This window comes from Amblyomma americanum, chromosome 2 (assembly GCF_052857255.1).
Source record: "Amblyomma americanum isolate KBUSLIRL-KWMA chromosome 2, ASM5285725v1, whole genome shotgun sequence".
In the NCBI taxonomy this organism is placed as follows: Eukaryota; Metazoa; Arthropoda; class Arachnida; order Ixodida; family Ixodidae; genus Amblyomma; species Amblyomma americanum.
Window position 1 is genome coordinate 88,143,686 of NC_135498.1, and position 24,238 is coordinate 88,167,923.

Sequence of the window (24,238 nt, forward strand, 5' to 3'; positions counted from 1 at the left end):
TCGGTCAAGAAGGCGAGCCCGGTTCTGTATTGGACATCGAAAGCTTTTAACCCTCGTTTTCGACAAACTCGGGCGAGCATCGTTCGGGAACCGTGGCGAAGCGGGTGCGGAAAGTCGACGACGAACCCGAAGCGAACTTGGCGAAATTTTCCGCCCGCAGAGTAAAGGAACCGGCGCACGGCGAGCGGAGGCAAGCCTACGGGTGTGTTGCTGGTAAGTACTGCAACATCAACGTTGGAGCGTGGGCTGCTGCTCGAATCAAGGTGCGGACAGAGTACATATGAAGAGAACAACGGACCTGTCAATTTTTTTTCTTATGCCGTATATTAATCGTGCGCAGATCAAAACATCTCGTTTAGTTTTATATTCCGGAACTAACGACGTAAAACGGCTTGCACCGGGAGACAACGAACTCCAGGAAAACTTATCCGAGACGCGCTGAATCGGGTCACTTATCATTCATACACGTAGAACTTGCACTCTCCAGGGTACAGACACGAACCCGTAATACGCCCATCGAAATGTGGAATACCTTTCGAGTGTGCCAGTCTTCTATTGTTCCGAGCGCGGTAGAGAGCAGTGATTCGAGTTGCATAGCTCGCAGATAGCGAGACGTAGTTCACTGTCCCAACTGCCCGGAGATAAGGGCGGGTGAAGAGCACGTTCTAAATGCATGTAAAGCTGCCATTAGACCTCCCCTTATTTCCCTTACCCTTACCCTTCGTCTTACTCTTGCACTATAGACACGAATACGCCTATACGAGAGTAAAAAGAGAATAAGCTGTCCTCGGCGCTAGATAACAGCTTATTCCCTTTTTACTCCTTTCTGTTTGGAGTGTGAAGTGCAATGAACCTCGGTGGAGCAAGCGCTCTTGTTCACGGTAGTGATGGTCTCGCAAACATCCACAGGGACACCTGATCGCCTTGTGTCACGGTCGACAATGCGTTAGCATTAGCACCTGCTGATGCCTCTAGTGGAGGTGACGTCACTTCCCTCTAACCAATGAGAATTCTCCGGTATTGCTCATGTCTGATGACGTCACATTTGTCGAGCCAATGGGCGAACTTTATGACCGACGGTGCATATAGGGGCCGCATCAGCCTTCTAATGTTATCGCATTGATAGTTTTTTCCTCCTCCTCCTCCTCAGAAGCAACACTGAGGTGACCGAAAGGAACTTCCACTTTCGGCGCAGCGCGGACTGACCCCCCCTCCCCCCCCCCCCCCCCCCGTGCATTTCCGTCTCCCTCTACTGAAGATGTCCTGCACAAAACGACTGAAATGTATGCAGCTGTTAGACCCCATCCCCCGTCCCCCCACACACATATCATATATATATATATATATATATATATATATATATATATATATATATATATATATATATATATATATATATATATATATATTATGAGTGCCTCCCAGTCTTCAGTCTTGTTTTACTACCCCGTGAACCATCGTTAAGAGCTCCCTAAAACAGCAAACATAACAGAATAATAGCACAAATGAGCGAGAAAGTATAAATGCATAAAAAAACTGACACTACAAAACGATACTATTTCAACTTTGGACGCAAATGTAAGCCATTTTCACCCAGTCGTGTAACTTTTTCTGAATTTACGCTGCCTAGGTCGCCTGCTTCAGCCGCCCGATCCGTCCGTGCGTGCGAGCATTGTCTCACCACGTAGTCGTGTTTGATAGCCGTGGATCTCAAAAGGACACCGATAAGGCTGTACCAAAGGGCGGAATCGAATATACAGAATGCAATATCGGGCGCCCTCTTCCCATGTTACGTACAAAGTAGCCCGCCCTTATAGAAGATGATACGCAAAAAGGGTGGAGCATTTCTTTACCTGGGTTATTGCAGCCAGCGCGAGGAATACAGGCCACCCTCACTGAGAGGCAAAAGCGAGCCCCAACCCTGTGTGCGATAACTGGATCCCCCCTTGAACACACAGGCGTCGGTCTGAGATAAAACGCCGTGACCTCCGACTATACATTCTCATCACTCAACACGCAGTCGAAGTCATACTCAAAACGGGCGACCTCAGTCACGGATATAGGCGTGACTGACAAGAAAATTCGGGGTACTCAAGCTCCACCTTCAGGGTATGACGCCACAACGTTGCAACTTTTTTCTTAATTAGTACCTCTTGTAATTACATGCACTAACTAGCATGCATCAGGAGGCATACTAGACCACGTGATACACAATAATAATAATAATAATAATAATAATAATAATAATTGGTTTTTCGGGGAAGGAAATGGCGCAGTATCTGTCTCATATATCGGCGGACACCTGAACCGCGCCGCAAGGGAAGGGATATGGGAGGAAGTCAAAGAAGAAAGCAAGAAAGAGGTGCCGTAGTGGAGGGCTCCGGAATAATTTCGACCCCTTGGGGATCTTTAACGTGCAGTGACATCGCACAGCACAAGGGCGCCTTTCATGTAGGTTCCCCCATGAACGTACTTCACTGCCCGATGCGTAATGTGTCTCACTCGCAACCCAAGGGTCATTGGTAGGATTCGCAACTAATTGCTCAGATTTCCTTTTCAGTGGCATTAATTTACATCCTCACATGTCATAATGACATCACACTCATGCTACGACCTTACAGTGACCATTTAACTCGAGTTTTAATCATGTTCATTCCACAGCTCAACATATGACGTCACAACCCTCTCGACCAATCCTTAATTAGCGTGACAACGCGCGCGGCTTTTCCTCCAAACGTCAGCTCTAACGCTCTCGCGTTAAAACACTCTAGAGATAGCCGACGTGGCCCCTGGAAAGGAACTTGAGCGTCCGGAAACCGAGCCCACCCTCGACACTGAAAACGCACTTGTGAGCAAATTCGAGGAGTTCCCGGGTTCGAACCCGACCGCGGCGGCTGCGTTTTTATGGAGGAAAAACGCTAAGGCGCCCGTGTGCTGTGCGATGTCAGTGCACGTTAAAGATCCCCAGGTGGTCGAAATTATCCCGGAGCCCTCACCTACGGCACCTCTTTCTTCCTTTCTTCTTTCTCTCCCTCCTTTCCCCTTCCCTTATGGCGCGGTTCAGGTGTCCAGATATATGAGACAGATACTGCGCCATTTCCTTTCGCCAAAAACCAATTATTATTATATTAAATTCGAGGCCCTGCAATTATGACGAGAGAGCTGATTTGTTCGGCGGTGTTAACGCATGTGATTCCGGGAGAGTTTCGCACTAAATGCGCAGGCACAAAGGGGGGCGACAGAAAAGAAGTGAACGTTATCGACGCCCCCTTGTACGAAAGACAGTTTGCTATCCAAATGGCACTGACTTGTGTCCGAGTTTTGTCGTCTCCAGACACTAAAGACGCTTGCTGCCAAAGATGACAGCAGCAGAGAGCTCCGAGGAACCTCGATTACGTTGTCGCACAGGCGTACAGGTGCGGTGAAAAGTAAACGGAGCACGATATCGCTTTCTAACACTTTTCACGCGTTGCCGAGTTGAAACTGGCAGCTGTGGCATGTGCAGGCTGGTAGTAGACGCTACAGTGCGTTTTTTTCATAATGTTGCTTCGTGTCCGATGTGCAAGGCGTGATATCAATCAGAACGGAATAGCGTGATCCGTTTACTTATGTCCGCGCCTGTACGCGCAGGCTGCAGCTGTATGCTGCAATCTGACTTGCCTTCATCTGTAGCAACAACGCGAGCACCAGTTAATTCTGGGCCGCGCGCCAGCGGCGCAAAAAATATTCAAGATAATACTTCTTTTCGGACAAAAATACCGACAAAAATTTGTATGTACAGTATGGCCCAAATTTTTTTTGTCGGTGCAGGGGCTGCTCTGCCTTCAGTAGTTATTTGAAAATTTGTATGTACGGTATGGCCCACGCTCCATGTTGTAGCCAGCACAGTGCTGTGTGCATGTGTTTTAATTCCTCATAAATGAACTAATCAAGCGCACAGCCTGGACACATTTCTTATTGTGTAAATAGTTTGTGTATATTACCTCTCCCCCTATCCTCTCTTCCTGTCCCCTCATCCCTTTCATTTCATTTCGCCATTCTGCCTGCTGTCCTTTATTTCCGCTGCCCCAGCTCAGGTGCTTCAGTATCGATGGCAGATGCCGGGGCTGGCAAACATCTTTGCCTTCCTTTTTATTATTATTTTAATAAGATCACCTATTACTACAGTACTGTCTACTGTTAAAGGGAACACGGGATCGCGTGTCGTTGGCTTTCCGCGAGGCACTGCTGCGGGAAGCCGGAAAGAATGCCGCGCTGATTATGGGTCGGAGTTTTTTTTTTTTTCGGAATTCTATCCCGTTGCATGGATCTCATTTTTCACACCCAAAACGCATCAATTTGCGTTTTGAAGCGTTTTCGCTGCTGATTTGGCTTTTTTCATTCTGTGGTCGCGTTTCGTGCGAAGTAAGCAACATTTTCTCCGGACTAGATTATCCACGTGTGAGTGACTTGGTCCATATGCCACTCAACGTGTATACTGTACACGTTGAGTGGCATATGAACCAAGGCACTCACATCCACTTCAAGGCACTGCCCTCCAGCGCAATCGAGTCGCCTCACAATCTCTTGCGCAGCATTTTTTTCGTGCGTGCGAGGCTTCTTTGCCGCGTACACTGTGAAAACAGTCATTCAACATCACAGCGGCCATTTTAAAAGCACAAGAGCCCTATCAGGACCTCGACGCTTGATACAACGCTGTCGATTAAATGCCTGGTCAAAAACCATGTTTTGGCCTCTAGCTTCTAAAATGTACTTTTCGAACTCATCCTCAAGTTTAGCCATGTTATTAATAACAAGCGTTAAAAGACGTTTAAGATGACCAGTTGGATGAAAACACTCCTCTGAAATAAACGCTGGACATCCGACTAATTGCGCGCGGTGTATTCAGCTTTGCGCAGAAAAACGCATGTTCTCTAGATTCCCTCCTCCCTCAAACACCTGTCTCAGGGTGTTGTCTAGAAGGGGCATTTTCGGGTAGAAACGGGATTTAACCCGATTATGAAGTTCGCGGATCAAGAATCGGTTAAAATCTGGCTTTACCCCAAAGCGAAGGGCCTTATAAGCATCTCACATTGACATCTCGGTATTGCTAAAGGGTGCCTTGTGCACAGAGTATCCGGAGCGGTGCCGATACTTCCCTGGCAAAATGCCGTGGGAGTCCCCGGCTTGGAAAGGCGAGTGAAAATGCCGTGAGATGTCGCTGGTGTCATTGGCTCAACACCGATTACGTATACTTCCTTCACTGTAACGTGTGTGGCACAGTTGCTGCCGTCAGAACTGCAATACTGGTATGGTATGTGGGGTTTAACACGTCAAACCGACAAATGGCCTATTAGGCGGCACCGGATAAATTTCGACAACCTGGAGTTTTTTTCATGTGCTCCGACATCGCAAAGTACGCGAGCGCCTTTCATTTCGCCTCCATCGAAACGCGGCCGCCGCGGCCGGAATTGAGCCTGCGTCCTTACATTCCCCGAACAGAGGTATATCTAATGAGAAGCCGCAGCGTGTTTGGAGATCATATATTTTGTTAAGTAACTGAACAGTGCCACACTTTTCATTTCAAGCAACAAAAAAAACATCTCCGTAGCGGAAATTGTGGCCAGCATGCAAGTTATAAAGACGTTACAGAGACGTTGCGGATTCTGCGCCGTATAGGTATAGCGAATTCGCGTGCACTGGGCACGTCTAGTAATTCCCCTTATAAAAATGGTCTATAGACAGTCTATAGACTTCTTATAAACTATTGCCTTCCTATAGATATTGCTTTGTCTACTCATGGTCTATAGACAAAAGCCTAATAAAAGAGTATGGTCATAAATCTATAGATTGTCTATAGACTGTCTATAGGATTTGTATTGCCTATAAAGTGTACTCTAGGACTTGTCTATAGAGAGTCTATAGACTTTATTGGCAGAAGTCTATGGACAGTCTATAGACTGTCTAAGTTTTTGTAAGCGCCGTTTCGAAGGCTTGAGGTAGAGTGGTCGTAACATTTTATTTTTACTGAGGGCCACACGGTGCTGTGTGTTAGAAAGCAAGAATTCCGAAGGGAACTCACGCTACCAGCCTCAACAAAATTTTCCGAAAAAGTACGTCCTGAGTGGGCGGCGACAAAAACATTTGTACAAGAGCACGGTGGTGCGAGCCACAGTATGCGCATCCAAGGCGTGTTCTTTACGCCATACCGACCACGACAACACTTCGCAACCGGCCCAACTCTTGCAAAAAAGTGAGTTTGCTGAGCGTACCCCCGCTGCGCATCAAAAGGTTCTGCAGCTGTCAGTTACAGCTTAGGGTCGGCTTCCCGACGTCCCCGTGAAAAGGATCGAGTGCGCGTCGTATTTGTCCTCGCGCCGCGGGCATCATTTTTACGCCTTCGGACGGTTCTCGAAGGCTGCATAAAAGCGCCGTCGCACGGCGTCGTACACACTGCCTATTTTGACGCCTTGCTCTTGAAGCATGGTTTGGTGCAAAGAAAGCACGTGCTTGGAGCGGGCCAGCTCGTGTGCTGGGACGCCTACGGTCACTTTCCGTCCACAGACGCCGCTATCTTGTCGGTTAACGACGCAAACTGAGGTCGCCAAGCTCGGTTCGCAATAACCACGGTTAAAGGTGTAAGCGCGGTTTGATCCGCTGTGTGGACAGCAGTAGCCACAGTTAGCGAAAATCGCGGTTACCTTAACCGCGGTTAAGTGCGCCCGTGTGACAAGGGTATAATAGGTATAGCGACGCCTCCGACAGAGGTTAGTGAGGTGCAAAAGACGGACGGTATAGAAGCAGCCAGAACGGCATCGTAACGGCCGGTTCATTGACACTAGTCTCTAATTAGGCGCATTTGTGACGCAGCTATCGTGAACCTTTCACCTTATGCACTTGTTACACGGGCAGCCCCATGTGATACTACAAAGAATGTCGGCAATGGGACTGACCAGCCACGCGTTCGACTGCGCGCAGTCAAGACGCGACAATCGTTCAAAGCGGCAGAACCCAAATATCTTGTGAACTTCAACCACGAAGAAATATAGGAACGATCTCTCAAGTCTGGGGTTCGAAAGTAGACATTTTGAAGACACATATACAGGCAAAGTTCGAGGTCACTGTATTACGGGCGCGAGCAGCAAACGCCAGCATTGTAACAGGAGCCCGCCTGCACAGTGGGTGCATGTGATGATTTGTGCAGTGCGAAAAAAAAATGTAGCAGAACATAGATATAAGAACGCAAAACATGCACAAAAATACTGCAGCGTCCGGAAGCTGCCGCCATTAGCCAATCCGATTTTGCGCTGGGGGATAAACAACGATGGTGAGCAGAACCCGTGCCATGCGGGATGGCGAACGTCTACTCACGTAGGGTTTCCTCGCAGGTTGCATGTATCTGGAAGCTCAGTGCGTGACAGGCCTGATGGCGAGAGGGAGCCCTGCGGGGTAGCCAGCATCGCGCTCCGTTACCGTTTGCGGACATATATGCGGGGTCGTTTTTCGGGGCACAGCTTTGACTGCGCTGCTCTAAAAGGCCCATGGCTCTTTAGAGGACGTTGTCCTCCTGAGTGGAACAGTTGGGACAAGGGAACCAATATAGAACCCTGTCTGGTATACTCAACATCCGAACAGATGTAGGGAACGAATTTGTGGTGATATATAGGCGAGGGGTGGAAAATTTAGAGAGGGCAGCAGGGCTGAACCGTAATGATGCGCTAGCGGTAGGGGCCAATGTAGGCACTTGACTATAACTTGCGCCTACAATTAGGCACATGTACGAGCCACGTGATTAGGCACACAAACGAGTCACGTGAGCAGCGCCGTTTTGAGCACGGCATCAGAGATCGCCGCTGCAAATGTCGCGGATGACACACGTCCATTTGTGGTCAGACATTGCTTTCTAGCAAGCTTACAATGATTAGACACGTATACGCATATAGCAGAGTGCCCGCAGTAGTGACCAAGGTTTTAGGAAGCATACGAGCGCCGTTTGGTCTTGTCTGCAAAAGGTCACGCCTAATGGCTAGGTGGGCGATTGGTCAGGTAACGAACGAACTATCATTTATTCAAGTATATCACGGGTTCCGACTGGAGTATTTTGTGAGGGGGGTTGCATAACTGGGGTGCGAAACAGAAGCAAAATGATGATGGTTATTTTAACACCGTTATACAATAGTAATCAACCAACCAGAGAATAGAACTAAATTCAAAAACACTTCGGAACAAAATGCTGCTTATTTTTCCCTTGAAAGTAATACGATCTGAGATGTGAACAATGTTGTGATGTGAACTGTCACTCATGTCTGGCATGCGCCAGCTGAGCGAGCGAGTAGCTGAACAACGTGCAGTTTAGAGATATGTGCCATGAATCGTGCAGTCATGCCGACTGCACGGAAAGGTGATGGAGAGCTCCAAAGTCGCGTGAGCGAGCTACAATTCACTAGTGACAACACAGCGCTCACTTACCACCGCGTTCACTCGCGGACTAAGAGCTGGTTCGAGTTATAGCCAACAGAGGGGGTGGCCGGCGATGAGACTGAGCTCTATATTCGAGAGGTTTTGCTCTCATCGCAAATTTATTGCATGGCCACTTACGAGGGTATGGCCGATATCCAGGTTGTTTTAATAGTTGCGCGTAAGAGTGGATGCAGTTATTACACTTGTACCTTAATTACAGCTGAAAATTCTCCCATAGTTACACTTCCTCATCGCTGCATATGCTGGGGGAGGGGGGACGGTTGCAGGTGCGTCATCGACGAAGCAACTCCAAGCAGGAAAATACAGAAACATCTGAAGCATTCCTGCCGTTTTTCTTTCTTTTTTCTATGCCCACACTAATATATGTCACCAGCACTAATTCTCCACAGACCATGCAGTAAACGATGTAGCCCGGACATGCTAACCTTATGAGTGAGGTGCGGCTAGTGCACCAAGGCCCCCGTGTCCATAGATCGGTTTGAGGTTTGACGTGCTACCTGGTTGTTAGGAAAAGTAGAAATTACGCTACCCTGCTTACGGTATAACCAGGCCATAAACACTAGCTGGCAAGAAAAGATGCTCGGAGGTTCTGGCCCAAGTGGTACGTGGCAGAGTGGTAGGGTGGCCACCACTCTGCCACGTACCACTTGGGCCAGAACCTCCATCAAACATCGCATAAGCAACACCGAGCAACGAGGGAGTGGCCGTGAGATCAACGACCCTACGTCTAGGTGACACGCAGGTGCGGCTGTTTCGCATCCAATACTGGGGCCATCCCAAGCATTGCCTCTGGCGCGCTCGAAGTCGAGGCACCGGCGGAGGCATCTCTGGCAGCAAGAACTTTCAAGCGCCGACGTGTACGTCTAATCGCGGCGCTGGTGTTCCGCCATCGCGGCGGCAGAGGGGGCGGATCATCGGCTCACCTTGCCCAGTCGTGGCCGGGCTCGTCGTCGACGGTTGCGCGGCGCCTCCTCCCAGCGAGCCGCTCAGAGGACGGCCATGGCGGCGGCGGTACACGCAACGTGCTCGTCGCTGACGCCTCTCTCTTCTTCAGGGTGCGGATGGGGTATCCCGCTGGAGCCCGAGCTCATGCGGTTCGAAGGCTGCCCAGTCCGATCCTGCTGCGCCGCCTCAGGGAGCTCGCGCGCTCGAGCCGCACCTCTTCCTCTTCTTCTTCTTCCTTCTCTTCCTTCTTGGAGTACCCGCAATGCTGCCGCTGGGGGGCGTCGCGAAGGCACGTAACAGAAAGCTCAGTATGGCCGTGGAGGAAATGCTGTCCATCTTAGCATCGAAAGTTCGGCAGGAGCTAACCAGAAGGGCAAGAGCAAGTTCCTGCGGACTCCCAGAATAGGGGGAGCGACCAGCAATATTATGTCCAGTTAAAAAATGTTTTCGTTACCAAATCCATCATCATCAGTATGGCTGCGAAGTCAGAGGACAACAAAGTGCCTTCTTAACCATCGCCAGTGCGGTTATTGAAACCGGGAGATTTTTGTGTTAAATTCTCGATGCATTTACTTTCCTCTTTACAATTATTTCCTTTCTGATTAATTCTTTATAATTTAGCTATTCAACCCACACCGCCTTGCTTCCTCGATTTTCGTTCCGATTTCCTCAAGATCTCTCAAAATTCGTGATTTTCTTTTTCTCTCAGATTCCTCTATATTTATGAGCCGCTTGAGATAAACCTGGATGAGTTTTTTTCCTCTTTGGATCTGCAGCAAATCCTAACCTATCCTCCACCGTGGGTATGTGCCATCGTATTTGAAGCAACAACAACAGTGCTGTTACTATAGCTGTCGATGATGATGGCTTCAGGAATTCTGACTTATCAAGTTGTTGTTCTTGGCCGTCGGACGGTCAACGAGTCAAAACATGTCGGGCCCTCACAATTAGGAAGACGCGTCTATTCTATACCAACGGCTGGCAGGCACAACACTACTGAGTCATGGTCGATTTTCTAAAACAGAGCTTTCCTTTTTTTTTCCCCCGCCGCGGTGGCTCAGTGGTTAGGGCGCTCGACTACTGATCCGGAGTTCCCGGGTTCGAACCCGACCGCGGCGGCTGCGTTTTTATGGAGGAAAAACGCTAAGGCGCCCGTGTGCTGTGCGATGTCAGTGCACGTTAAAGATCCCCAGGTGGTCGAAATTATTCCGGAGCCCTCCACTACGGCACCTCTTCTTCCTTTATTCTTTCATTCCCTCTTTTATCCCTTCCCTTACGGCGTGGTTCAGGTGTCCAACGATATATGAGACAGATACTGCGCCATTTCCTTTCCCCCAAAACCAATTATTATTATTATTATTTCACTCCCTCCTTTATCCCTTCCCTTACGGCGCGGTTCAGGTGTCCAAAGATATATGAGACAGATACTGCGCCATTTCCTTTCCCCAAAAAGCAATTATTATTATTATTATTCCTTTTTTCTTCAAACATTTAAAGTTCTCTCTTAAAAAAACAGAACACCATACTAACTTCCAGCAAAGAAAAAAAAGATTTTTCTATTATCTCCTATAGTTATAAAAAAATTGTAAATTGTCTGTTCGGGAAAGGAAGTGGCGCAGTATCTGTCTCACATCTCGGTGGACACCTGAACCGCGCCGAAAAGCGAGGGATAAAGGAGGGACTGAGAGGAGAAAGGAAGAAAGGGGTGCCGTAGTGGTGGTCTCCGGAATAATTTCGACCACCTGGGGATCTTTAACGTGCACTGACATCGCACAGCACACGGGCGCCTTTGCGTTTCGCCTCCATCGAAACGCGGCTGCCGCGGTCGGGTTCGAACCCGGGTACCCCGGATCGGTAGCCGAGCGCCCTAACCACTGAGATACCGCGGCGGGTCACATATTGTCACGAAACCCCGTGGAAGCTGCTAAACCTTAATTGTTTGAAATCGAAATTATGCTATATTATCGTCACGTATTCTTAATGAGCATTACGTCATCAACACCCGATTCACGTCCATCATTCTTGGACAAAATTTGAATACTGGACTATTGTGAGGTACCGTTGTGGAAATGTTGAAGGAAATGGCGCATTCTTCCGATTCATAGCAAAATCTTTTTTTTTCTTTTTCCGTCGCTCGCATCGAGCAGTTAAGACTGCCATATATAGGAAACAAATGGGGAACGTTTTCGACTATAGTGAAAAAGCGTTAATTGCAAAAGACTTTAAGGCTGCCGACGGGAAATCTGCGGATATATAAATGTTATAGTGAAATGTTACGATATATAGTGTAAATGAAAAAAATGTTCATAGACTGTTCCCGTTTGAAAGATGTTTTTGTCCAGAATTGTTGGGTACTTGAGCGATACCTCACAGTGCATGTATGAGTCATTCTCCTTTTGAGGCAACCGCAACAACTCAAGCTGTCGCCTTTCCGGCTTCTGCATTATCTCATTCCTCGGCTAAAGAACGCTATGTTTAAAAGCAAAAGTAGAAAGCACGCTTTGGACTCCCGCCTATGCACTCCGCCTCAGAAACGTGGTTCCTTGTGCTACCAGTGGAAAAATTCAAACAGCATGCGAAAGAAAACGACGTTTACATGCCAGAATAAGTTGAAACAATAGATCATTTTCTCCTCTCTTGCCGGCGGTTCGCAGTTCAGAGAAAACAGTATTTGGAGGTCCCTCTTTCGAGGTTAGGACTCCCACTGTCTCTTCCAGTTATTCTTTCGTTCGGTGCGAGCGCAAAGGGATTCCCGTTAAGCAGTGTTTGCGGCTATACCTTCATGATTACATAAGCGCGACTGATCGATTACCTTCTTAGCTGTATACAAAATTTTGTCGCATGTCCAAAAATGCTCGATTCTATTCCTGGTAATTCATATTTCTTTAATTCATTTCACTGTTCCAATTCTTATATTGATTTAGTCTTCTCACGCCTATTTTTCCCCGCGCAAATACCTCATTGGGATTATCTACTGAACCTTGGCCAAACCCCCTGCGTGGGTATGTGCCATGCTTACTAAGGAGAAGAAGAAGAAGAAGAATGTGCGCACGGGCAGAGTCAGTGAAGCGATGTGCCTCAGACAACACAACAGGAGATACTCAGAGAAAGACGCAGAGCGCTCCGCAAGCGTTTGTGTTCTGTTAGTGTCCTTGTCATTCTCTTTTTCAAGTATTGCGCCAGCAGAAAACTCGAGCACTAGATCGGCCGCTGGTATTTGTTAGAGAAATCGGAGGGCTTCAAGCGAAGCCGGAATAATAACCCGGCGATTCTCATGTACACGGAGGAAGCTGTACCATATCTTGAGAACTCTGCCATCTAGCATACCGAAGGAGTCAGAGAACGAGCCGAGGCCATCTCCCGGGAAATTTAAGCGCGTGAACGAAAGCGGCAAAGTCCCTAGGCTCTCCGCTTCATCTGTTCGTCGTTCGCACTGCCAGGCTAATGCATGCTATGCATCCGTTACAGAGATGGCGGTCTATAGAGATAGACCTATAGAGATAGCGGTCTGTGACCTTTCCGTTCTCGGTACATGCGCGAGCACTCAGTGGCTGGTCTTTGCGTCCGACAACGACAGATGCACCTTCGGGACAATCAGATCACCGAAAGCGACTTCTCTCAGATGCTGCAGCAAGCTCTCTAACAGTGGTGCCATCCGAAAATAGTGGAAGCAACGCGCGACGCGAGTTTCTCAATCGTGGCTCTCTCGAATGCAAGGGTCAGCACGATGCGCGAGTCCTGCATGCCGTCTCGGCTCTGAGAGCTGTAGTGTGCTATATAGCCTTAGGAAAGGTTTCACCCACAATGGCGCTCACTTCTCCACCTTGGACGGCGACGCTGGCATCGAGGTACCATAAGACCCCTAGCCATGGTACGCAATGCTAGCGCCACCACTTGGTGTCGAGACAGCCTTCATTCAGGCAATGACACTTCGAGGCACACGCATTAGCTGTTCTAGTCGCGTTGCGATCATGTACCATCGAGGGCAAAAAACTACAGACCCCTCCCCCCCCCCCCCTCCAAGTTCCGGCCTCTCTGCGTGGGGGCGCCACCTGACAAAACTTCTGGTGTCGAGAACGGCAGAACGGCGCAGTGAATGCGCCCGTTACGACACCAGAAGTGTCTTGTCAGGTGGCGCCCCCACGCAGAGTAGCTCATGCCGGAACTTGGAGGGGGGGGGGGTCTGTAACTTTTGCCCCCGATGGTAGATCCAAAGATCATCTCTTAAATAAGACTCAGAGTGTTATTAGCAGCGCCTGGGCGCGAAGAGCCACAAATGGTGCCTTTCGAACAATGTGGCTGCAGAGAAAAGCTATCTTTGCGAGCACCATGGAATGGTGGCTCCAACTGTGAACGATATATGACCATCGAGGCGCAAATGGAGGCACACTACGCCCAGTTTTTTGGCGTGGAAGTTAAAGCTGCGGCTGCTCCACGAGTGAATCAGAAATTGAATCTTCAAGTGTGGGCTGCTGTCCAACTTGCGCCTGTCACTTCGGCTGTCACGACATCCTTGTGTACCCAATAGCGGGAGTGCCCCCCAATCCCACAGCGTTCGAATGCGCGAACAGGCTTGAAAATTACGCCCCTCATTCGGTGGCACAAACTACGGATTCAACTTAAGAGCCAGGATATATGGATAACCACAAAAATTCAGGGGGCACTTTGTTGACCTTAAGTGCGGTGAGGCGAAAGCCTTTAGCGCGGTGTTGCTGCTTGTGTCACTGAGTGATGTGTGGCTAATATGTTAAATGGGTACTTGCTTTTGCCCACATTCTGAGACTCCATTGAAGCGAGGGCTAGGAGGGAGGATGCGCGGCACCCGACTCGGTCGACAGCTGCGAAACGTCTGGATGGATGGATGGATGGATGGATGGATGGATGGATGGATGGATGGATGGATGGATGGATGGATGGATGGATGGATGGATGGATGGATGGACGGACGGACGGACGGACGGACGGACGGACGGACGGACGGACGGACGGATACGGCTGAACCCTTTAAATCGGGCGGTGGCTCAAGCCACCTAGCCATGACATGAAAATTTACTCTTCTCTTGATTTTCGCCACCAATCAGATAACCTTCGCTTGGTTACTTCTACCCGCTTAAAATCTACTTTCCCTTCACTGTCCTTAAACCCCAATGCCTTGGATAAACCAGCCCCGCTGCTTTCCACTGTAGGGTGAAGCCCTTTACAGAAATGTATGAAGTGTTCATCCATTTCCTCCTCCTCTCCGCACGCAACGCACAACGTGTCTATCTCAAGGTACCTGACTCTGTATGTCTTAGTCCGCAAAACTCCCGTCCTGGCCTCAAACAACAAAGAGCTTCCCCTGCAATTATCATAGATATTTTCTTTGGCAATTTCCTGCTTAAGAATCCTGTATGTTCCCAGTGCTGATTTTGTCAGCATCCCTCTTTTCCACAAAGCTCTCTCTGTTGAAACTTTCCTAGCCCACTGATTTTCCCCCATTTTTCTCAATCTGTCCTCAAATGCTATCTTACTGCTAGCCTCTCTGCTCTCGAAAGACGCCCATCCCATATCACCCTGTACCCCCTGATTTGGTGTATTGCCATGTGCTCCCAAAGCTAGCCTCCCTACGCCACGTTGTTTAATTTCTAACCTTACTTGCACATCTGGTCGCATGCACAGGACCACATTACCGAAAGTCAGGCTAGGAACCATCACCCCTTTCCAGGTCCCTCTTACCACTTCATACCTATTGTAATTCCACAGTGCCCTATTTTTCATGACAGCTGCATTCCTACTAGCTTTATTCATTACATATTTTTCATGCTCTGTCAGATACTCAGCACTCTTATTTATCCACACCCCAAGATACTTGTACTCATCCACTATTTCTAGCGTGCACCCCTGTATTCTATGCTCGCCGACCTCATAATTAAATATCATGACTGTAGATTTTTCCTTACAAAACTTGAAACCTAATCTATCTCCCTCTGTACCACATATGTCTATCAACTTCTGCAAATCTTCCTTGCTGTCAGCCATTAGCACTATATCATCGGCGTATATTAGTCCCGGTAATGACTGTTTATTCAATTCTCCTTGCTTGCAAAAAGAAAGGTTGAAGCCTAGTCCGCTCCTCTCTAGCTTGGTCTCCAACCCTTGCAGGTACAACATAAACAACAAAGGAGACAGAGGACATCCTTGCCTAAGCCCCCGCTGTATCTCTACAGGCTCTGATACCTTTTTTCAATTTTATAAGCACTCTGGTACCTTTACATATATCTTCTAAAAGATTAATCACACCATCCTCCACATCCAATGTGCTCAGTATGTCCCACAGGTACTCTTGAATAACGTTGTCGTAGGCTACCTTAATATCCAGAAATTCTAGCCATAGGGGCCTGTGTCCCTTTTCAGCAATCTCAATACACTGCGTCAATGAAAACAGATTGTCCTCCAACCTCATTTGTTTCCGGAACCCATTTTGTAACTCCCCTAGCACCCCCTCGTTCTCCACCCAAGCCTGCAATCTGTCCTTTATAATCTGCATCACCACCCTGTGCACCACAGATGCCACTGCTATGGGACGGTAGTTACTTACGTCAGCTTTGTCCCCCTTTCCCTTATATATCATGTTCATTCTACTTAATCGCCATTCATCAGGGACTTTCCCATCCACTATCATTTTATTCACTACCTGTATTAATGTTTGCTTGGATGTTGGTCCTGGCTTCTTCAATAACATAATCGGAATACCATCTGGTCCTGTTGATGTGCCACTAGGAACCTTCTTCTCTGCCCTTTCCCACTCTCCTTGCTCAAGTGAAGCTATTGCAGTAACCGGTCTGTCCTTATTTGATAAATTGTGCGCAACATTTCTTTCCTTAAATTTTTCTGTCATACTTGTTCCTATGTGTTTTATCGCCTCATCCCCTTCTAGTCGACTACCCTGATCTGTAACAGAAAACCTTTGTTCTAGCCTAGTATTATTACTCATTGCATTTAGATGCTTACAGAATTTTTGAGCTGCTTTTCTATCCTTTTTATTTACTTTTGACATCCATTGGGCACCCTTTCTTCTAATTTTCTCATTAATCAAATAGGATGCTTCCCTTGTACACTTTATGAAGTTATCCCATTTTCTGTCTACTTCAGCTTCTGGTTCCCCCTTCTTCTTGGCATATCTGTGTTCCCTGGACGCTTCCTGACGTTTCTCTATCGCCCTCTTGACCTCCTCATCCCACCAACTCTTGGGTTTGCATCTTTTCCCTTCTAGCTTTACTCGCACCATAGCTAGCTCTTGCTCCAGTAATCGAGTTAATTTGGTATAAGTCCATTCTGTTTCACTATCCTCAAAAATTACTTTCTCGATTTGTTTGGCTGCTGCTTCCAATTGCTCTTCTGAGTAAAAATTCCCCTCTGATTGTTCATCTCGCTTCAGTCCTACTTTGGTTTCTCTTGTGAAACTCAACTTGACACGCTTGTGGTCACTACCTAGACTTCTGGAGCCATCTTCATCAATGCTCATTACCCCTAATCTGTTATACATCCTCTGTGACATTAGTGCATAATCTATCGTCGAGTGCAGACTCCCTGCCTCCCATGTTATGAGCCCTTCACAGTTCTCGGTACTGTTGCATAAAACTGAATCATGCCTGTCACACATGTCCTGCAGCATGCTTCCTGTCGAATCTGTGTACCCATCCAGGTCTTCTATGGACCTCATTCACCCCGCGACGTCACGAAGATGCGGTGGCGCTGATGTTAGCAGCGACTTTCGCATGATAGGCAAAACAGGTTCCGCTTGCCCGTGCCTACCGCAGCTGCCGCAGCTACCGGCGGCTGCTTCAAGCCTGTGCACTGCAGAAGCAGCATGTATTGACCAGCTGCGTCACCGCTGGATCCGCGTAGTAGCATAAAAAATATTAAATTAGCCTCGATAGGTTTCTCGCGCATAAATGCCGCATTCGGAAACTGGCTAACAGGCATTGGGCCACGGTAGTAAAGCGCGAAGTCTGGGAGTCGATCGGCACTGCCACTCAATGCACTTAGTAACTTGCAAGTTACTGCGTTCATTCACCTGAACTTCAGGATAGTAGGCTGATAATTTCTCAAGGAAAAAAAAAAGACATATGCAGCTGCACACGTACTTATCACCTTGAGCCGGAGTGCACGGGGCGCCGACAGGTTCACTCGCCCCCAAGTAATGCGTTTTTTTGTTAATAGCACACCATGTTTTAATGGCGCGTTTTATGACATTCAATATTTACTTGAAACTGTTTCTTGATATGACGACGTAATTATTTCATTCGAGTAGAAAGAAGTTTGGTAAGTTGTGTCAATCTTGCGCGGTCGCGTTGGTGTGCTTAGAATAGCGTACCTTAAGAGTGTTAAACGCCATATGCTTTTTTCATTACATCATGCATGTGTCATGTTTCATGAGGTAGTACATGATCGCGAAGTTTGGAAAGAAGCAGCCACAGGCGTGCTACTAACAGACACGTGGCGAGATTGAGAGGGGACGCGGCAATGAAAAGTGTTCTCGTTATTCATGCATGCGATATGTAACTAAACTTGGTGCAAGTATGAAATTCCTACGCTAGTTTCAGTAATTCCTTTTATTTCTAGCTATACCTGGTGCAGTTCTGGGTAATTATAATTAACACCGTCGTCAAGTCCCCCCAAGCTAGGTCTCAAAAAATTGAGTAGATAGTGCGCAGTTTTTTTATGCCAGCATATGTACATAAAGCCCTGTTCATTACGATGACGCGATTAGTTCTTTTTCTATATGATGAGTACTTATGTATGCATAGTTACATGAAAACGTTTCTTACAAAAAATAAGTAACACAGTACTGCATGTGTAGGGAAAAAATGGAGAGATTTATTACGCTCCTCAACGTCTCAGGAATAGTTTGCGACAAATGGAATCATTTGATTTTCATGCGAATTACGAAGGTGAGTGATCCAGTCGCAGAAAATGTGAGAGGTCAGAAAACGAACCTTAAAGTTTATTCCCTCGTTTAAGGCATCTTCGCTTTCGCTTTGGTCAAAGAAATGCGGCATTGAAATCAAAGAAATTACCTCACAATTTTTGACGACCACACTTCTAAAAAGCGTAATTTATAAATTTGTACTCAATATTAAGCTATAATTTTTCGTCACGAAACTAGACTTCAGGGCTAGGAAAGAAAATAATTCTAGAAATCAAAAATTTTCACCAAATCGACCAGCTTAACAAGAGGACAAGTCGGCCTGGCTGGTGCGTGGTCATGCTGCTAAAAACAGCGCTAAGCGAGACAGGAGATCAGGGACACGACACTGTCTCCACTTTTCGCACGGCGCGACAGGTACGTATGTCAGCAGACGATGAGCGCATGTCTGCTCCGACGAAACAAGGCCAGCACTTCCCCTCACTATTGTCCCGAAGTAAAATCATTACGGCTAGAGCAGAGTGTCAAAACTTGTTTTACTCAATGCCTAGCGCATAAATAAACGGCAGGAACGCTTTCTACATGTTTACTACTAACCATATATACAATACACAGTGGCAAACTATTTCTGTTTATAGGCCGCACGTGGCCAACGCGAGCTCGTGTACTTCGACAAATTGCTAAGTTGGAAGCATCGACCATTGCTATGATTCGCAGAAACTGGAAACGCGCCTACACAAGCCTTGAAAGCCCGCGCTCAACACCTATCCAAGACGCCACTCCCCGACCTTTTGCCTACCACGAGCTCGCAAGCGACTGCAGCTCCATCTCGTTTGTTTACAAACATGAAGGAGGTCATATCGCGCGGGCGCCGGTGGCTCCACCTCGTTCATGCACAGTGAACTACCAATGGTGCAACACGGCCTCCGAGATGACCCAATTGCGCTAGCAAGAACGGATGATCTCGGAGGCCATGGACACAAGAGCGTAACGGACGGACGGAGCATGAGCCATTAAAGGCTTTCGCCTTAATGCAGGCCACTCAAAACGTGCATGCCCTATGAAGGGCGAAAACTGAAGTGCAGCGCACCGGAGCTTCCGGTACAGTATCTCGACGCGCGTTGATTTAATTCTAGAGCGTGCCAGGCTAGCCGGGCCTCCGGCGTGTCTATGTTGCGCCCACTTAAGGTCATGATAATGCCAGGGCTAGCGGCGCGCAGCTAGCTGTGCGAGCTGAAAGTGAAGCTCATTTTTCCAACTTTCTCGAGTAGTTTCGCGCAAAAAGGCAAGCCACGTGACACCTATAGCCGCCCGCGAAATTTTCTTTTGTTTTCATTCTTTATTTATCCCAAGGCTTTATTCTTATCGGCGGTCGTTTTTTCTTACGTTTGTTCGATCGGACGTGTCTTTTGCACATTTAATTTTTTTTGTGAGACATTGCATTTTCTTCTTTCACGTGACCGCTGCACCCTAGCGGATGGTGGCGTAATTAAGGAAACAGCTTTAGCGCAACACGGCGCCGTCCGAAAAAGAGAGAGAGCGGCGCAATTGAGTGGAGGGAAGAGGCAGAGAGGTTCCACTGGGATACACCGGAAATAAATAGGGAATAATGTGAGGGAACGATAGGGGAAGAGAGGAAATGGGGAAAGATAGAAGTGAAGCACGATGTACGCGTATGCGACATACGCACGCGCGGGGGACGGAATCCCACTCTCTCAACACGTCACGCAAGGCGGCCTGACGGCCTCGAGACACGGAGCAGCGTACGAGAAGCCTTTTGTGAGCGAGGCCGGACGGCGGCGTAATGCGTGTGGTCCAAGGACCCTGCATGTACTACTACAGTGGCCGATTTTCGAGACATTCGCCAAACGGCGCCCATATCCTCCGCAGTATACGAACCGAGCACTCGCACCCAAACAAAGGCGAGAGAACGAGTGCGCTCGCGCCGCTGCCTTTTCTATGGCGCGTTTCTATTCCGTTCACTACAACAGCGCGGCCATTGCACAAAAGGGTTTCTCTCCCACGCGCACACGTGCCCAGCCTCCCTCTCGAACCTCGCCGCAAAAGCGAGAAGGCAGGGGAGCGCGCTTGGATCGATGCGCCGTGTCTCGCGCATGGGTTTCCCCCAATGTACTGTGCACTTTTCCGACACGCACATGGGATGCGGGACGTTTCCGTGTCCACTCAGCCGCCCGAAAAGAGCGGGGAGGAAGGGAGAGGGGACAAACCGGCGCCACGAAGTCGGCGGCCCTGAAACCGGTTCTGGCCGGTGACCTCGATCGCGCGCTGCGTTCCCCAAAGAGGGAGAAGAGGGGATCTTCGGCGGGGAATTTTGGCGCCGCGCCCATCAACAACAGGGCAAGGAGGTCGATTCGCTTGGCGCGTGCAGGGGCCCGCCGACCCGGATTAGATAAGGAGATAACCGGATACCTGCAAGGAAAGTTCGCTATCGCTTCCGTGAAGTATACACTGTGTGCTGTTGGTCAGTGACCCCGGTCGCATCCCCTTTTTTGTTTATGACGAAGGCAAACAATGCTGCTTACTGTATTGCGCGACAGCCAGTGATCGTTTGATCGACGTGAAGATATATGGCTGCAACTAAAAAGCTTGTTGAGTTGGTGCTTGTTGAGTATATAGCTCCGACATCGTAACTGGTGCGGGAAAACAGAAGAGACGAGGACAAAGTTTCGCACGGGACGCAGTGGTTGTCAGCTCTGGTTCACTGAACGCACCATACAGAAAGCAGTGAGAACAACCTCTAGGTGTCCGCGCGCTATAACATTTACTCCCCTCTTATCATCCGAACACACTCATGCGCATTCCTATGCCATCGTCATTCAGGCAGTGGAGGCGGACTAAACCGATCACAGCAATGTGGCTCCGAAGGATGACCCAACGCAAAGCGTGTTAGGATGCCTCGCTCGATAACTGCTTCGTAGCAGCCAAAAAATTAGTTAACACCTCTTCGAAAAATGATAGAAATATAAGTAGCATTATTCTTTGAAATTTACTGCATTATCATCACGTCGCCTGATTTCTAACCCACTGTGCTATTCACCAAAGTAAGCGCGGACGGATCACGCTGAAATCCACGCGCCTTTTTTTTTTTTTTGAGTACGCGAAAACTACAGGGTGGAGGCTGGGAATGCAGCGGTGCACTAATATCTTAACCAGAAAAAAAAAACTGCGAAAGAAAGCAGTCCACTGGATCTGCTCACTGATGGGAATAGAGATGATGGACATCATCATCAGAGATGCGACCAATTAAAAAGAAGGCGGACTTTTTCGTTCACTGTACAAGTTCTGAAAGCGCGACCGCAAAATCACTTGGCATATAGCGCAAACATGAGACCGCGGGGCAGACTTTTTTTTTCGCGATACTTGCTTGAGTGTTCGGCGCACCGAAATACATTTGTTGTTTACCATCGTTCAAAAATAAAGTCACTGAAATGTCGTGGTACTATGCCACAATCATATCTACCACAAGTGTAAACAATAAAATATCGCGTAAGCATCAAGTCAGCAGAGGCCTTAATTTGCATGAAGATTGCCTTCCTGTTCAGGCCTTTATATTCCGTGTTTTTGGTGATCCCCGCCAGCTATACGACCAGTCAAAGCCGCAGTACGCCACTGCTTGCTGGCTATCAGTAAATCCTGACGACACAGGCGGCTGTTGCCAATAGCAGAGGAATAACATAATGAAACGGAAAATCCATTGTCACAAAATACGGCCCCTGTTTTCCCAACATGGGGATTAGTTTTCCCTCAACTGTTGTTTGCCTTAGTGCTATCGCCGGCCCTCAGTCGGACAAGTTGAAAGGCCGAACGCGTGTGCGCTAGCGCTTGAAAGATGCACGCGCTAAGCCCAGCGCCCACCTCGCTAAGCCCTGTGTTCTGCGCCCACATCGTCGACCTGCTAACAGAAGAAATGCGCCTGCATCTTCTTCTCATTACGTCTGGATTGGGGGCGAGGCCCTCTTTTAAAATTCCCTTTTCCGTCGCTAGGTAGCCACTCAGTATTGCAGGGAAGCTGTCCTAACAATTAAGAAAAGAAGACCTGCTGGTATAAAAAAAAAAGGTGTCAAAAATTGTTCAGAACGTCAGAATGACGACAAGTTTCGCAGCATCAATAAAACGCACACAGAACAAGGAACAAACAAGACAGGACTGTGCTTGTTTCTTCCTTGTCTTCTGTGTTCGTTTTATTCATGCTGCGAAACTTGTCTCCATTATGAACAGCAACCAACTAGCCCAAACCACCGTGTTACGTCAGAATGACGGCCAGTAGTTGGTCATGCAGTATCTTACATTCTGCCCATATGACTCACCTATCGCTTGCTAACTCGCTCACTCAACCAACTGGCACAGCGCACTCACGCATTAACTCAGCCTATACGATGGGGACACGTGTTCTGAAGCCGGAAGCTCAGTCACCACTAAGTAAATCACTTGCCGCATTTTTTTTTTGCGGTGGGCGTGTCACAAGCCGATAGCTATGCAAACAAGGAAGCGATAGACATCCGACTGCCTGTAATGGATAAAAAGAGAGAGCGCGCGCACAAACACACACCCGCAAATAGCCACGCTCCAGCAGAGCTGTCGACCCCGTTGGGATGGCAGGTGCTTATCGCTACGCACACGGCACTTGACGGCCCCTAGTGTTTCCAAAAGCAGAGAATTAGGATTGCCACGTCGCCGTGTCACGTACGGCAGATAAGCATCCGCCTATCGCGCAAAGACAATCATGGGCGTGCCAGTTTTCATAGAACTCTGCGTGCATGTCAACTCTCTTCTGCATGGGCGCACTTAACGCAGTGGTGCAACTGTTAGGACGCGCCACTGTCCTGCGATGGCAGGTGCTGCCACCGGTGGGTCTCGTGCTCCCAGGTCGCTCCTCCCGAGCAACCTCTAGCGATCAGACATTCATTTCACTGCCACCTGCTCTATATGGTTGTTAGTTTGCTCACAATCCAGTGGGTAGGTTGTGAAGATCTCACAAGGTCGCGTGACCTAGGTTGCTTCTACGGAGGTGCCTGCCTGGACCACCTATACGCCACCCTATTTATCGCTCACAATGACGACAACGCTGACGGCAGGTTTTGTGTAACGCGGCCTTTAACGCTATCGCGTTAAAAAACGGCGGTGCAGGCCGACTCGACATTGGTAGCTGTTACTGGCGATTTTTATGAAATCGACGCCACGTTGCGGCTGTGCCGAGCACTATTTATACTCAAGAAGAACCTGCGCGAGCGGAAAAATTCGTTCGCTCCGTTGAGAGCCTTCGTCGGTGCTTTCAGGCATTGTGATAGTAATCACATAAAAACGTACCTTATGAGCACTGTTAATTTGATATTTGCAGGGTAATGAAGCATCCTGTAAGTGTCATTTCGTGCTTTTTCTGGTGCTCGCAGTAAAAATTGACAGCACAGTCTAACCGCTGCAGTGGTAGGCTTGCAGAACCATGAGATCGAAGCTCTTGTCAGGCACTACACTGAGCCTATACTAAAGAAAAAAAAAACAGGCAATTTGCTCGGACTAGAAGTGCCTATGCAAATCAGAGGCTCAATCTGTTCACAAATGTCGCTGAGAACACCTAACTAAACGGCACAATGCAAGAGCGAACAGTTTTGTGCGTGAATGTTTAATGACAGGTCTTACGATGGCATGCGTGTATGGTGACATGGTGCTTTGTTATCGACGGAAAACAAGCCCTGGCCTCACCGCTGGCTGCATATCTCGACCAATGGCAGCTGGTGCAGTCGGGTCCGGTCGCCTGCTGTTGAGAGAGCGCTGCGATGTATACCTGACTATTAGCTGCACATTGCATCCAGTTTCAGCCAGTGCTGAGGTCCGGCCGCCAACCACCCCATGAACGGGTCCTTTGCCGCAGACGCTTGAAAGCCGCGGGCATATCTATTGTGCCAC

At 48.3% G+C, this 24,238-nt stretch overlaps 1 protein-coding gene across 6 annotated transcripts in view; it reads right to left on the reverse strand.

Annotated features, from left to right (window-relative positions):
• Positions 1 to 24,238, reverse strand: part of LOC144121578 (cholesterol transporter ABCA5-like) — a 101,223-nt gene that overhangs the window by 59,266 nt on the left and 17,719 nt on the right. The window contains exons 1-2 of one of the 6 annotated variants that reach the window (XM_077654860.1): positions 9,384 to 9,514; positions 7,351 to 7,421 (exon numbers count right to left, since the gene is read on the reverse strand). The exons of 4 other annotated variants lie outside the window; for them this stretch is intronic. In XM_077654860.1, the coding sequence (XP_077510986.1) occupies positions 7,351 to 7,374 (24 nt within the window). In that variant the 5' untranslated portion in view covers positions 7,375 to 7,421; positions 9,384 to 9,514. Of the gene's footprint in view, positions 1 to 7,350; positions 7,422 to 9,383; positions 9,515 to 24,238 lie in introns of those variants that run through there. One more of the 6 variants, XM_077654861.1, reaches the window with a different exon arrangement.